Source organism: Eleginops maclovinus, chromosome 6, assembly GCF_036324505.1.
Source record: "Eleginops maclovinus isolate JMC-PN-2008 ecotype Puerto Natales chromosome 6, JC_Emac_rtc_rv5, whole genome shotgun sequence".
In the NCBI taxonomy this organism is placed as follows: domain Eukaryota; kingdom Metazoa; phylum Chordata; class Actinopteri; order Perciformes; family Eleginopidae; genus Eleginops; species Eleginops maclovinus.
In genome coordinates, this window is record NC_086354.1 from 18,715,244 (window position 1) to 18,731,564 (window position 16,321).

Sequence of the window (16,321 nt, forward strand, 5' to 3'; positions counted from 1 at the left end):
ACCCACACAAATGAAATGTTTACTGCAGTTTTGAAAACCTTTTACTCTGCTCACGACTCCCCCAGTTGACAGACACATGCATATGCTTTTTTATGAGAGTACAATTACCTACAGCAAGTATACTGTTGCATCAACCACGTAACAAGTGAGGGGAGATTTTATCTAGCATAATATGAGTTCTGTTACAAATGGCTGTATGATATTTCAGTTCTCTTTCACACACACACCTTTGCAAGATTATGCCGCTATCAGTCAGCAGACAGACTTCCTCTCTGCAGAAGAAGGAATGCCCTGTCTTGCAACCACAACCACAACCACAACCACATAAAGTAATCTTCAATGCTGTTTTCCCTCGCCTGGCTATCGCTCTTTGCTGTTTGACATTCAGAGCAGCTCCTGGATTTCATCACAGAGAGTATCAGAGAAAGAAATTGAAAAGCAGTATGCAGTCAGTGTTCACTAAGCGACAAGAGGAAGAAGTGCAAACCCTGCATGACGTGAAGTGTTTACCATCAGATGTGATATCTGGAAATCGTACATGATCGCCCGTCAGCGGACCTCATGCAGGAAATGACACAAGAAATTATTTCCTGTCGTTTTTGTTCAAATTCATGATGTTTTTTTTTGTTGTTAGAACCCTTTGAGTTCTTGGATGCACCATTGTTTTCTCAGACTGCTCTTATCTTAGGTACAAGTAAGCGGTCAAGAGCACTTTTAGAAAGCTAAGAAAAACATATTTTGGGTTTACAGCTCACAAGCTGATCATATTTAGATTAACTTAAGGGAATCAGACTGCACTTACACTATGCAAAAGAAATATGTGTTTTTATTTACATATGACAAACTTTTGGGCTTGGTGCCCCAAGGAAAGAGGCCGGGTCTGTTTTATGGCCACTATGCCCATTCTTCAATGTCAATAAGTAGTTACATCAAAGAGACATTAAAAGTTGACTTTCATTTTGTCAGAGTTTAACAGCATCCGTCACTAGAAAAATGAATATACTCACATGAACTTGCAGTGTAAGTGAATGTCCCATAGGGTGAAATTCAGTACACTTTCCACACGTTCCTCTGTTGGAACTCTTTAGGAAATAACAACCATTAAGTTTATCTTTCATTAGTGGTCCAGTGCGTTATCTTTGATTGGGTTCCCTGATGGCTAAATGGTTAAGGTTAAGTACGCAGGAAAATAGTATCATATTAAGAAAAAAAAGCACAAGGAGCAGGCAAAAGATTCAAGAGGAAATGACATGACTATTATTTTTAACAAGCAGACAATCATTTCCTACTATTATGTACCTCTGACTCCCGCACACTATTAGCATCTTATTCTGTCTTTGTGACTAAACATGCTTTGTTTGTTGAAGTAAAACAGGAAAGGGAGGTCATTTCCTGACCAGAGTAGACATACAGGATAGGAAAACACCCTTAAAGATGTCAAAAATGCCTCGAATGCAAGGCCCACACAATGTCAATTGTATAATATTGTAGAAATAAATAATGTAATGTCTTATTCTTAAAAGCTAAACAGCATAGTAGGGCTGCAAGGAACTATGGTTGTATTCATTGTTGCAGACAGCACTGTATAATGAGAACTGTTACATGTGTTAAAAGTCACAATGGAGGTCAGAACGTTGCAAGACTATATGGAAGTGTTTGCCTATCACTTTAAAGTCTACTCCAATTGAGAAACTGCTTAAAGATTGTATGTCAACCGAGTGAGAAACTTTATGATTCATTCTACCATAAGTACGTAGTGAGGATGGCCAACAAACATGTCCTGAACAATGCATATGAGTTCTTACCATCAAACTGGAAATACAGGATAGGATAGACTCGAGCACTCTTTTGTGCACCAGTCAATCCTGAAATTAAATACAAGATTAAATCCCCGGTCAAATGTACGGGTCTTGAACATATTGTCTTCAGTGATTGTAAAAGTATATTAATATTTTTTCAAATGTATTTTGTCTGAATATTTTTCCTTGTTCGATGTTGCAAATGAAGGCCCTGTGATGCAAGAAAAATGTTAGACTTGATCTGACAATAAAGTATTATCGTATAGTATCTGACCTGAGGCGCTCCTCCTCTTTCTTGCGCAGCCTCATGTCCCTCTGCACCACCTGCAGCACATGCTCCGCCTCGTTGTCCGTCAGCCCAGACAGATCCAACTTCCGGCCCATCCTGACAAACCTCCAGCTGTCACTCAACCCTCGAACCAATCAGAAGACTTGTTGTTATCATCTAAAGAAGATAAATAGAAACAACAAAGGGCTAATGGTCAACAATTGCACATAACAGTGTATTTAATCAGTGGAGAAAGATATTAGATTAGATATTTTTACTTTACTTGAGTATTTCCTTACCTGATATTTTATACTCCACTACAATTACCAAATCATTTAAAATGTTAGTCCACAACAGTACTTAACACATGTAGTTGCTTTGCAGGTTAAGATAACTCAACATAGAATAGACAGACAGACAGACAGACAGACAGACAGACAGACAGACAGACAGACAGACAGACAGACAGACAGACAGACAGATAGATAGATAGATAGAATCGGAGGATAAAACCCTCTTTATTAGTCACATACATGCACACAGCAGAGCACACACAGTGAAATTAGTCCTCTGCATTTAACCCATCCTAGTACTAGGAGCAGTGGGCAGCTATCGTGCAGCGCCCGGGGAGCAATGGGGAGGGGGGAGAATCAACAGATACATGTTTTTTTAATATTAACGATAGAGACAGGACTTTGTTTAATAGGGTTTTATTGGTAACATTCACAAACTACCTAACCCAATGAATAGTAAAAATGAGTCTTACATGTATCAGCTACTAAATGAATGTGCTGTTCACAGTAACGCATGAACTAAAAGTATAAATGCAGACACTAAAGTAAAGTCAGTAAAACATCTGAGTAATTCTTCCATAGAGGTGAACAAAAAACTAAAAAGAATTTGGTTACCTTTGTGAGGCAGTATAGGTACTTTTGTGAAATAACTACATTTTAAATGAAGTTTTTCTTTTATAAAAGGCTTTAAACTTGACCAGTTAAAGAGACATTGTGTTGAAATATTATTATTGTTTTAAAGTGCCCTTCAAAGTCATAATGAAAAACTGGAATAGACTGGGTTGCTGTATGAGTGAATACAAATAACCAATTATATCACACTTTAAGCTGTATAACATGAATTTAACTTGACATTTCATGCATATATTCAACTTCCTGGTGGATATTATATAGCCCACAGAACTATATGCACTTCAAACGCATTTGGAGGTCCAACAAGCCACTTAAAATAAATCAGGGGAATTAACACCGAGCAGGATTTGGGGTTTTCTGCATTAGCATTCCTCAGGAGCAAATCGCTCTCTGTAAGACATAAAGTAGAACACACTTTGCTCTGATTGAAGCAAACATCAGATCAGAGACTGCAGTTAATCCCTTGTGGATGGGGAGATCAGACAGTGCCAGTACAAGATAGGCTACACCGTTTATCTCAGTTTTAACTGATAATCAGTATTTATTGCACTTCTTATGCATCAAATCTTGTGAATTATGTCACTAGAATGTTAAACAAATATTACTCTTAAAGATTATGAAATCAAAACCATTAATAAAGACTATTTAAATGTAAATATTGAATTGTTGATGGTGATTTCTGAGCAGGAGTTGTTTTAATGTCTATTGTAAACTCACCGATCTCTGCGTGTGCTCTCCTGGCTGAGTGAAACTGACCACCGGGGCACCTCCAGTTCACTCATGTGAGTTATGTGAAGTGAAGCCAAAAAACGATTAAAATACAAAGTCGCATGAAGTCTTTAAAGTCGTCTTTTATACAACTGTTCCTGCTTCATTTGTCGAGGAGAGGTTTTGACAGGTCTGATCTGTGCAGCCTGTCCGTGTTTCTGAAGGAAAACCAGGATAAAGTCTGATCCGGTCCACAGTTTCTCTGCTGGGAACAAGGAATTAGGCGACATGGAGGTGATGCAAGATTGAGAAAAACAAGTCAGACAGAAAACATGTTTATAATGTCATTTAAAGAATGACTATTAAGATAATTGATTTATATTTCTTGAGGAGGTTTGTACGTTAGAATACGTTGATTTTTCGGGCACATTCACGCAATTTTGTGCCCTGTGTCTTGATTTTTAGATTTCACTACATCACATGACTTCCATGAATAACTGTAAAACTGTGTAACACAAGCAGTCCAACAGATCGCTTAGTTGAGGATAAAATAAATCCAGTTTTTTGAAAAAGGATAAATGCTGAAGAGCTCAGACAGTGAGGGGGCCTGAAGGAAGCTCTCTGATTGGATAATGAGGAGCAGGTGGCGCGAAACACTGAGGGCTACTAGTGGTCAGTTGGAGAACTACAAGTGAGTAATGTAAATACTGTACGGGGGGATCTAACTGAGAAAGTTTACTTTGGTACATTTAGAGGTACTTTTATTTGCAGTGCATATTTCATATGTTTTTATTGTATGCTACTTACTAATCTGTTAAATATTGTATGTGTTTATTTCACTACTTTTATCTGACAAGTGTAGTTACTTTCTATGCTACAGATGGTGAAGCTACATGTTTTGGTTGTTATCAAACAGGGCAACAGATATTGCCAGAGAAACAACTAAGTAGCCCCTTATTTAGTTTTGTTGATCGGTAAATCAAAGCACAGAAGGTCTCAGGGATTCTTTGAATAATCTTTCTAAACACTTCTGTGTCAAACAGATTGGTTTATTAACATATTTCACAGTACTGTCCAACGAAAGGGTTATTAAATATCATGAAGCTCATGCAAGTCCATTGTTATGTAATGCTGTTTCTCTGTAACTCTGCTGGCATATTTCCATTCATGTGATCCCAAAAAGTCTAAGGAGGAAGGAAGAAAACATTTTAGATACATATTATTGTGGTTAAATATCTCTTGTGGTTAAATAAATCATTTAAAGTAGTGCAGCTGTGTAGAGACGGGTTATGTTCTGTACACACCCTCTTAATCTTTTTCCCTTTCTCCATAGTAAATTGTTTATTTTGCAAAGAGTATATAAAGAAATGTGTGTTTCACAGCTGAATCAAACTCTTCTCTTCAGTCCTGGACAGGTGTGCTGCTGGTTCGGTTGTCTCGGCAGGTTTTGCTGCTCGTCACAACCTTCCCTTCTACTGATGCAGTCGCTGTGTTGAGAGAGCCTCCTCCTCCTCCTCCTCCTCCTCCTCCTCCTCCTCCTCCTCCTCCTCCTGACCTGGTAAGAAGATTCTGTAAAAAGCTTTCAAATGGTCAAATGTCCCCAGTTAAAACTGTGCTCTCTCACAGATCAGGTTAAAATATCAGACATGCTGTTGCGGGGAGAAGTCAACAAAATGCTTTCAGCTTACAGCGGTAAAATATGTTCTGAATCCAATAAGATACATTTGGATTTAAATACATTTTATTGCTTTGTTCAATATGGCAGATACTAAAGTGAAGAACCTTTTCTTCATTATGTAATTTGAACATTTAATCAGCAGGCATGACTTACTAATAACTATAAAGGATATACTGTTGACAAAAATGTTTTGAATAAACATGATTTCTATGAGTATATGAGGGTTGTGACACAATGTTTTTACTAATGGATTAAGAGTCAGTTTTGATCACCAGCTGGATCAGTCATTATATTATTATCCTTTTAAACCTACTTATAATATTGTAAAGTCTAACTACCCTTCTTCCCTGGTTTAGCCTAAAGAAGTGTTGAAGTAAAAATAGGCTTTAAAGATAAATATTCTACAGTCATTTTTACATCGTCATACTTTTCATCATTGACACTATTACCATTTTCCTGAAATAATTGATAGTTTTAATTTAAGAAACACTATCAGTGTAGTTTGAGTCCCTCTTAAACTAAATGTGTTACCTCTCATGACTTAATTCCTTCTACTTTTTAAAAAACTTCTAGGTCCCACATTTTCCCCTTAAATTAACACAGTAATTATTTTTGTTAATACAAAATGTGTACAAACTATTTGTATGGTTTCAGGTTGCAATCTAAAGTGTTCATCAAAATGAATTTGATCCACCTGTACAGGAGGGGAGAAGAAATCACGGAGAGAGGTGTGGAAACCGACGTAAAAGACATTCCAACTGTTGGAGGATGCCAGGAGGATGTGGATTGGCAGGTTCATCGGTAAGACCAACACAGAGTTTATTCCGTTCCATTTCAACATCACGTAACTGAATCTAATAAGTGTGCAATGTCTCTGATACAGGGCCATTCAATGGTGGCTCTTCCAGGCTTTCGTCCGACTCCTCCTAGGTAAGAGATTGTTCCTCATCTGAACACAAACATACCACATCACATGGCTGAATAACAAGACATTACATTACACATAATGCAGAGTCAAAATCCTCTCTGCTGTCTATCAGCTGTGTTTCTAGTTGATAATGAATTAATAAATAAATGTTGTAAAAGTAAAGTATTTTTAAATACAGAAGTTTGTAAGCATATGTAATTATATTTCTGTTGGTTCTGTTTTAAGCTTAACTCCTTTTCCAAAAAGTGATTGTTCAATCATACACTTGTGTATTTACGTTGGGTTGTTGTCCTTCTAGCTTCTTGAACTTTATCTTGTGAAACATAAACAACTTAGCACAGAAAACATGAGTCATATTTTATGGCTCAGAGCTTTTGTAATCAGTGTGTTCAACTTCAACCAATGATTCAGAAATCATGCAGATAGACGAACGACATCTCTTCCCCTCCTTTGTGTCGCACTCTCTCTGTCTCTCTCCAGGCCAGTAGACGTGAACAAGGTTAGGTGTATAGGCAAACTTTAAAACTGTTGCTTATAGAGCTTCTTCCAAGGACATGACTTTTGTTTATCATGTACCTGCATCGCATACACACTGCTCTGATATTATCTGCTGTTAAATCAAAAAGCACTCTTAGTAAAAATACTGATTCATTGTGCTGCACAGAGTCAACAGTGAGGAACAGGGAATCACTCCTGTGCAGAATGAAGTGCTCACATTGTTTTACAGTATGCATTTCACTTCAAGTTGTATACATGTCACAATAAAATATCACTGAATAAAATGTAATGTATCATGTGTTTTACTTGTTTTCACCAGCTGGTCTTTCAGTAGCGACAATGATCACACCAGTGCTTTCCTGAACTGATGGAAGAAGAAATACTTTTGTACTTTGGTCACATTTTAAAATCAGCACTTGTAGGCGAGATTGTGGTATTGGTAGTTTTACTCAGATAAAGGTTTTATTTTCCTTCACCATGCTTTCACTGATAAACAGGAAATATAAAAGTCTGCAGGGGATGAAAGAAAAGATATCATTCAGATAAACAAAGTCAAACCAGTGGAGTTTTCTGTTCCCAAATCAGTTATCACTGAAAGGAAAGGAAAGAAGATTGAATAACTTTATGAAAACATGTTATATTATGTATTACTTATACTTATTACTACACTTAAACTACAGCTAATAATAAACAGGATACATTGTGCTGCACGGTGTCACCACAAGATGGAGTCAGCCAGCCTTTCTTTCTTTCATAGCAACAGATCGCTTTGTTTTTTAGCACATAAGAATAGAGTTTGAACTGAAAAGACATAGCATGGGTAGTTTCTTAGGCCTTCATTATTGATACTGAGAGCATTGTAGTCATATTTTTGAAATAAGTTCTTATATATGTGAGACAATTTGTCCAAAACGTTGAAGAATTGTGAAATGTATTAAGAGTTTAAAAGTTTCCTCTTCTACTCCAAAACACAGCAAAGATGACTACAATCCATCAATTGTGTAGCAGAGGTTTGTTATAGCAACTGGAGCCAACCGGACTAAACTAACACACAACAATTATCTGGATTAGCTTTGTTCAATATTCTCTGTGCAAAGACTTGTAGAATGGTTACGTATATTTCAGTTTAACCGTTAACGTTTTTCTTCTTCTACTCCACAACACTTCAGAGGAAAATATAATTGCGCTGTTTGTAACTCATTGCAATGCTTTCCCCCCTCTAAACCTCTCACTGTTCAACAGGTAAACGTGTCTATTGTTTTTTAATCAAAAAAGCAAAGATTATTACTCAAGTAAACTACAGGAACACTCCGGACTTCTAAATCATTAACACTTTCGAGAAAAGTACTTCCCCTTTGCATCTGGTCCTCACCCACTAATACGCTTTTGAATCATTGCTGTTCAGACTCATGTTGATTTCAAGCGTTTCCAGATGCTATATATACATATATTTATATATATGTAAACACAGCTCTTAAATCTTTATCTCTACATGTATGGCAGCCATTCCAGTGTCTGTTGAATTTCAACACAGAGAAAAATTCTCAGTAGTTTATAGAATACAATAAATACAAATAAACGTTTAACTCAAAGACACATCTATAAATAATAAAACAAGAGAAAATGAAAATGCTGAAGTGGTCTCTTAATTTTTTCCTGGGCTGTATATCTCCTTATAATGCTGTAGTTAGAGACAGGAGTAAGTGTGCTTGATAGAGAAGCAATTGGAAAAGATTAGGATTTAGGGCGGTGGTGGGAGGTCCGTAGAGACTTGGCTGGGAACTGAAAGGTCACCAGTTCAAGTCCCGGAAAGACCAAGCACTACTGAGGTGTCCCTGAGCAAGGCACCGTTCAATACACTGCACGCCGGGCACCGTGCATAATGGCAGCCCACTGCTCCTCACACTAGGATGGGTCAAAAGCAGAATGTAAATTTCATTTCAATGATAACATTTTTTCTTTTTACTACATTTAAGAAGAACAATATTATTGCACTTTTTAAAATACATCTAAAGAGACGTTTCCCCTCTGAACCTCTCAGATAAATAACTGTTCAAAAGGTAAATATATTTATAATTTTTTGGGAAAAGAAGCAATTATGAGTCCAAACATGTACTCTTCTTTCCTACCCCATTGATCATCTCACAAAAGGGAACACACTTGGAAAATAACTGAACACTTCCTGGAAAATAATTGACTCTTTGCAACCCTTGTCATCAGGGACACTTGATCTATCCCTTCACATGCAAATTAGCTCATGACTAATCTTGGTGTATATCATATTCAGATGCAATAGGGATTTTGTTCAATACATTTCTTTTATCTAAGAGGCGTCTGGCATGTAAACGTGTTTCCTGGTATGGGCAGGGATGTCTACAGAGGGATTATAACAACAAAGCAGAGATTATTAGAGTCAATGCTGTGATGAAACTGTTCTTGTGAAATCATTTCAAAACGTGCCTCAGCATGCAACCTGTAACTTCCCTTTTCATTGTTCTCATCGGTGTGATTGGTCAGCAGTGACTATATAAATCCCTGTGTGTTTCATAGCCTAATCAAACTCTTCTTTTCACCATCATGGACAAAAGTGCACTGCTGCTCCTCCTGTCTCTGCAGGCTTTTCTGCTCATCACCACCTTCACTTCTCTCATGCAGTCGCTCTGGTGAGAGATGATCAACCACCTACGCCTGCTGATCTGGTAAGAGGCAGGAGCTGTGATGTCTTTGATTTAAATTGTGTTTCTAACAGGATTCTTTTACTCTGAATGCCACTGCACAGATTAAAAGCAGGGAGTTTTTAAACAACTGCAGACAAAAAAACATTTTTTTACTTAACAACTTCCTGATTTTGCTGCAGGTGGATTTGAATGCACTTGAGAGAGCGAAGGTTACAAAAGGGAGGAAAATACCAAGACTCTCCGGCTGCTGGTTTAATCCAGCTGGATGTTCACTCGTTGGAAGGGTAAAACCATCTTGTTTTAAAAAATATATTTCTACGATCATATGTGATTTTTCTGAACAATAAATGATGTGTTCCAAACTTGATTGTATTTATTCCCCGCCTCCTTAAATAAGTTCTAACTTGTTGTCATCTATTCTTTTTCAGCTTAAAATGTTCACACTAGCAGGATATTGAAAATCTGAATCAATAAGGATGTTCTTTAATTCGCAGCGATGATATAACTTCATTATTATTTGTGTTTGTTCTGTTACAGTTTGACATCTCTAAGGACCTAGATTTGCTGAAGGTATTTGTCTGAATGTCACAGCACAGATTAAGAGCAGGGAGTTTTAAACAGCTGCAGACAAAACATATTGTTTTACTTAACCACTTCCTGATTTTGCAGCAGGTGGAGTTGAATGCACTTCAAAGCGCGAAGGTTACAAAAATGAAGAAAATACCAAGACTCTCCGGCTGCTGGTTGAATCCAGGCGGATGTTCACTCATTGGAGAACCGAAGGTCCTTGATTTAAAAAATGTATATTTCCTTTATCATATAGGATTTATTTGAAAAAGAAATGATGTGTTCCAAACTTGATTGTTATTTTTCCCCACGTCCTTAAATAAGTTCTAACTTGTTGTCATCTATTATTTTTCGGCTTAAAATGTTCACACTTTAGCAGGTTATTGAAAATCTGAATCAATAAGGATCTTATATAAATCGCAACGTGATACAATTGATTATTATTTGTGTTTGTTCTGTTACAGCCGGTTCCCTCTAAGGACCTCAATGCAGACTTGCTGAAGGTATTTGTCTGAATGCCACTGCTCAGATTAAAAGCAGGGAGTTTTTTAAAAGCAAATAATTTCTTACTTGATGACTTCATGATTTTGTTGTAGGTTGATTTGAATGCACTTGAGAGAGAGAAGAGTGAACAAGGGCGAAAAAAACTAAGATTCTCCGGCTGCTGGTGGAGGAGAGGTGGATGTTTTCCCTTTGCAAAGGTAAAACTGAATTTGATGGATTTTTTATTGAAAACAAAATCTAAGTCAATAAGGATTTTCTATAAATAGCAGCAATGATATGACTTAATTATTATTTGTGCTTTTTCTCTTACAGCTGGACCCCAAGGAGGTATTTAATCTGATCTTTTGTGAAAAAGAACAATAATAGCAAATAAATAGATTAAGATTTAATAGCCAATATTGTAAACACCAGCAGACAGGAAACAGAACAAGCTGTTTTTCGGTCTTTATCTCTGAACTGTTTCAAACTCTCTTGTTCTCTGTTTACAGGTCCCAAACACCCCTAACCCTCGACTGCTGGTCACTTTAGCAAAAAACACGTAAATGTGCTTCATATTTTGAGGATAAACATACTTTAAGCATTGGTTGTATTTCCAATATTTTGCAACATGGTGAAATAAACACGACTTCTGTTGATGTAATATTTCTCAAGTGTTCTTTCTCTACTTTTATTCTCCTTTTATATCAACATCAGTGATAAGAAGAAAATGGACCAGGCCATTCTACAGCAACGAAGACGGACATGAACACCCGCAGCTTCTTTACAGGACAGCTGTTCTGTTTTTGCCCAACCATTTGCATTTTTGATCACAATAATCAATCATTGCTTTGCATTGTGAATATCAAATATGCTCTGCTAATGCTGTAGCTTCCAATGCTAAATCAAGGGCCAATCCCACATTAAATACCACAAAACATTTATTTTAATATTCAGTTTATTCATTTACAAATACTGCTATATTAAACTATTTAATTCATTATTTTGTGCCTAGACTCTAGCCACATTTTTAGTTTATATCTTGTTTTCTTTTTAATACTTATTGAACGATCATTGATGATGGGAGCCTATAACTTAAAGTGTTCATTGCCAGTCTCTTATGTAACTGTTGCTGATATGATTATTAAAGAAGTACAAGTTGAACTTTATGTGTTTGTTTTCATCAGTGTGTGGCATTCATCTGGGTCAGTAAACACTGAACATTCTGTATATTATAATTATAAAATCAAAGCAGCTGCTCTCTGCGTTAAAGGTCCCACAGTAAACATATTGTCAATGTATTAAAAAATGATCAATACAAAAGTCTTCAACTACGACTTTGTAAAGTTCAGCAAAGTTTAGCCACCATAACTTCATGCCATCACAAAAAGTTTTCAAACGAAATGGAAGGAAAAGTTTCAGGAGGGACTTCAGGGAGAGTGAGCAGATTATATCTGTCAAATACACATGAGAGCCTACTGACATTTAACTAAATTAAGCTTGTGGTAACACAAACTTGCACCCTCTTTGTCCACATGAAACTAATTGTTAGCAGTCCGTGTCAAAAGATGTTTGGTAATCAACCGTCTCCTGGTTTAGTAAAAAGGATTAGTTTCTGGTCACTGACAGCAAGAAGCTTTTTATATCCATGATTAAAAATGGATGTGTCTTAATAAACCATGTTTTCACTGAGAGACAAAACACCATGATTGTGTTTGGTTTGAATTTGCAGTATTGAGTCACCTTATTGAGGCTTTTGTAAATACCAAATCACTAGAAACACTTTACTTTAAGTGACCCTATTAAGAAAGATTTCATGTTAAATTCATATGTACTTTAATGATCGTACATTGCTAAAAGCACATTGTATTTGGTAGAGTGTTGTGCAATGTTGGTTAAGTAGCAGTTTAAGGAATGTCCACCTTAAACTGCTACTTAACCAACATTGCACAACATTGTTTGGGTCAATTTCTCTTGTTTTTTTGTATTGGTATAAAGTTTAGATTTCATTTGTATATGTTCTATAAGATATTTCTTATTAACTTGAATATCACTTGACTTATGAACTTGTACTTTTCTGTAACACACTTTTCCACAAATCAATATCTATATTTTCAGTATTTATCAATATACTGAAGTAGGTCGACATTTGTAAATCTTTTTATATTGAGATTTACTATATCCTCATTTACTCTCTGTTTATACACCGGCCTCACCTTATACGGGCGTCCACAGGAGGAGTTAGTATTTACAACATGTTGTTTTGGACTTGCTTTTGTCCCAAACTGGTGTCAGACAGGACAGCTGCTGCTACTGTTGTTATGATGCCAAATTAAAAACTGAAATCCCATCAGTTGTGTGGGCAGATATAAAGACTCTCACCTGTGCGCTCATGATGATGGCGCCGCCCTCTTCCTCAGTGACGTTTCTCCTCTGTTTCTGTCAGAGATCAGAGGGAGAGAGACGAAAATAAATGATTAAATATTTCTTCTTTCCGCTATGCTGAACTGTTCTTGTGCAATCATTTCAAAACGTGCCTCAGCATGCAACCTCTAACTTCCCTCTTCATTGTTCTCATCGGTGTGATTGGTCAGCAGTGACTATATAAATCCCTGTGTGTTCCATAGCCTAATCAAACTCTTCTTTTCACCATCATGGACAAAAGTGCACTGCTGCTCCTCCTGTCTCTGCAGGCTTTCCTGCTCATCACCACCTTCACTTCCTCTCATGCAGTCGCTCTGGTGAGAGATGATCAACCACCTACGCCTGCTGATCTGGTAAGAGGCAGGAGCTGTGATGTCTTGGATTGAAATTGTGTTTCTAACAGGAGTCTTTTACTCTGAATGCCACTGCACAGATTAAAAGCAGGGAGTTTTGTAAAAGCAAATCATTTCTTACTTGATGACTTCATGATTTTGTTGTAGGTTGATTTGAATGCACTTGAGAGAGAGAAGATTGAACAAGGGCGAAAAAAAATGAGATTCTCCGGCTGCTGGTGGAGGATAGGTGGATGTTCATCCTTGTTAAAGGTAAAACTGAATTTGATGGATTTTGTATTGAAAACAAAATCTAAGTCAATAAGGATTTTCTATAAATAGCAGCAATGATATGACTTAATTATTATTTGTGTTTTTTCTCTTACAGCCGGACCCCAAGGAGGTATTTAATCTGATCTTTTGTGAAAAAGAACAATAATAGCCAATAAATAGATTAAGACTTAATCGCCAATATTGTAAACACCAGCAGACAGGAAACAGAACAAGCTGTTTTTCGGTCTTTATCTCTGAACTGTTTCAAACTCTCTTGTTCTCTGTTTACAGGTCCCAAACACCCCTAACCCTCGACTGCTGGTCGCTTTAGCAAAAAACACGTAAATGTGCTTCATATTTTGAGGATAAACATACTTTAAGCATTGGTTGTATTTCCAATATTTTGCAACATGGTGAAATAAACACGACTTCTGTTGATGTAATATTTCTCAAGTGTTCTTTCTCTACTTTTATTCTCCTTTTATTTCCACATCAGTGATTAGAAGAAAGTGGACCAGGCCAGTCTACAGCAACGAAGAAGGACATGAACACCCGCAGCTTCTCTACAGGACAGCTGTTCTGTTTTTGCCCAACCATTTGCATTTTTGATCATGAAAACATTTATTTTAATATTCAGTTTTTTCATTTACAAATACTGCTATAGTAAACTTTTTAATTCATTATCTTGTGCCTAGACTCTAGCCACATTTGTATTTTCATTATGTTGTTTTCTTTTTAATACTTATTGAAGGATCATTGATGGTGGGAGCCTATAACTTAACGTGTTCATTGCCAGTCTCTTTTGCTATGTAACTGTTGCTGATATGATTATTAAAGACCTGTAAGTTGAAACTTTATGTGTTTATTTTTTATCAGTGTGTGGCATTCATCTGGGTCAGTAAATACTGAACATCTCTGTATATTCTAATTATAAAATCAAAGCAGCTGCTCTCTGTGTTAAAGGTCCCACACTTCACATTTTGTTAACTGTATAGAAATAGATGCATACAAAGTTTTAATACTATGATTTTTAAAGTTCAGCAAAGTTAAGCTGCCATACGCTTTCACAAAAAGTTTTCAATTGTAATGGAAAAAATATTTCAGACGGGATTTCGGGGAGAGGGAGCAGATTATATCTGTCCCTATAAATCTTCTTTCATTGCTTGTATTGTATTGAGTTCAGATTTCATGGTTAGTTGTTTTTACATGATATTTCTTATTATGTTGTGGTAGGCGAACGTCTTTACCTATACTTATGTGTACTTCTGAAGGGTCACCAACAGTGTTGCCACAGTTACTTCGAAAAAGTAATCTGATTAGTGATTAAAGATTGCTCCTTTAAAAAGTACCTTAGTTACTTTACTGATTACTTGATTTTAAAAGTAACTAAGTTAGATTACAAGTTACTTTATTAGTTACTTTCAGCAGCTTGATGCCAAATTAAATAAGGAACCACATCCTTTGTTTGAACAAACATAGAGAAACTCTCCTGTGCGCTTTTGATTTATGATGCCGCCTTCCTCCTCAATGACGTTTCTCCTCTGTCAGAAATCAGAGTGAGAGACCAGAGAATTAATTACAAAATATGTATTTTTCCGTGCTATTTGATATTTTGTTGACAAAAGTAAATAACATTTGAGGAACGTGTGAGTAAACATACATGCTTTGCTATTTGTTTATTATCTGAACCTCTACTTTCAGTTTATCATTGTGCCCCATCTTACATACTGTATCTCCATTATGTCTTGTACTGGGATTTAGACTGTTTGTGAATAAACATAATTTATTATTTATTATATTTGATTGAAAGGAGGGTCTGGATACTGAGTGTACCTGTATCCACATACAGTGCCCTCAAACTTTACCATAAATTGCAACACACTGCATTGTGGGTTGTCGCTGAAAGGAACTTCTTTCAGCGACAACCCACAATGCAGTGTGTTGCAATTTATGGTAACAGTTGCACATCGAAAAACATCTGCCAGTGATGATGCAAATGTTCTTATGATAGGTGAACTATGGGAAAGGGAGTGACTTTTGGGCACTTTTAGGACACTGGCATATTCAACAGTGATTGAACAGTGTGTATTAGCTGTTAGCTTGTCAGATTTTAAAAAACAGTTTATAGAGCTCCTTGCATGTTAGTAAAACTCTAAGTGTAAATGACCTTTGGTGTTTCTTGACTTTGTTTAAAATGTGTTACCTTTTGTAGAAGGGATGGTATTTGTGTGTCAATATCTACGTTGGTGGAGTTTCTTTTTGCACTTTTATTTATAAGATCCAGACTTCTACTTTGAAAGATCTTCTACCAGAACCCAACGGACAACGCAGCAGTGAAAGTGACCCATGTATAATGACGATCCACAATGAATCTATTACTATATAGGGGGTAGTTTGTTTTTTGGCACCAGGCTGATAGAGGCACAAACTCTTATGTTGGTAATGACTTCTATACAAGAAAGGGTATACAATAAACAAAAACCATCAGTACGAGAGTCCAACCATCATTCAGCCAGGGACTCTAAGTAAATGTCTGAAACACTCATGGTGTCTGTTAAATGTAATAACAGGGTGTACACCACCTAACCGCAGAACTCTTTTTTTCTCTTTCAGATGACACACAAAACAATACTCTTAACCTGACATGTGATCAGCTGTCTGAATTTAAACTACATTGTGATAAATCATTGACAACAAAGAGAATAACACAAAACAAAATACTTCAATGTTCCCTTTGACGTCTCTCTACATGTGTATGTGAT

At 36.5% G+C, this 16,321-nt stretch overlaps 1 protein-coding gene across 2 annotated transcripts in view; it reads right to left on the reverse strand.

Annotated features, from left to right (window-relative positions):
• myripa (myosin VIIA and Rab interacting protein a) overlaps nt 1-3,947 on the reverse strand; it is a 22,406-nt gene extending 18,459 nt beyond the window's left edge. For both annotated transcript variants that reach the window (XM_063886921.1, XM_063886922.1), the window contains exons 1-2: nt 3,711-3,947; nt 2,074-2,244 (exon numbers count right to left, since the gene is read on the reverse strand). In XM_063886921.1, the coding sequence (XP_063742991.1) occupies nt 2,074-2,183 (110 nt within the window). In that variant the 5' untranslated portion in view covers nt 2,184-2,244; nt 3,711-3,947. The remainder of the gene's footprint in view (nt 1-2,073; nt 2,245-3,710) is intronic.
• Between the last annotated feature and the right edge of the window lie 12,374 nt (nt 3,948-16,321).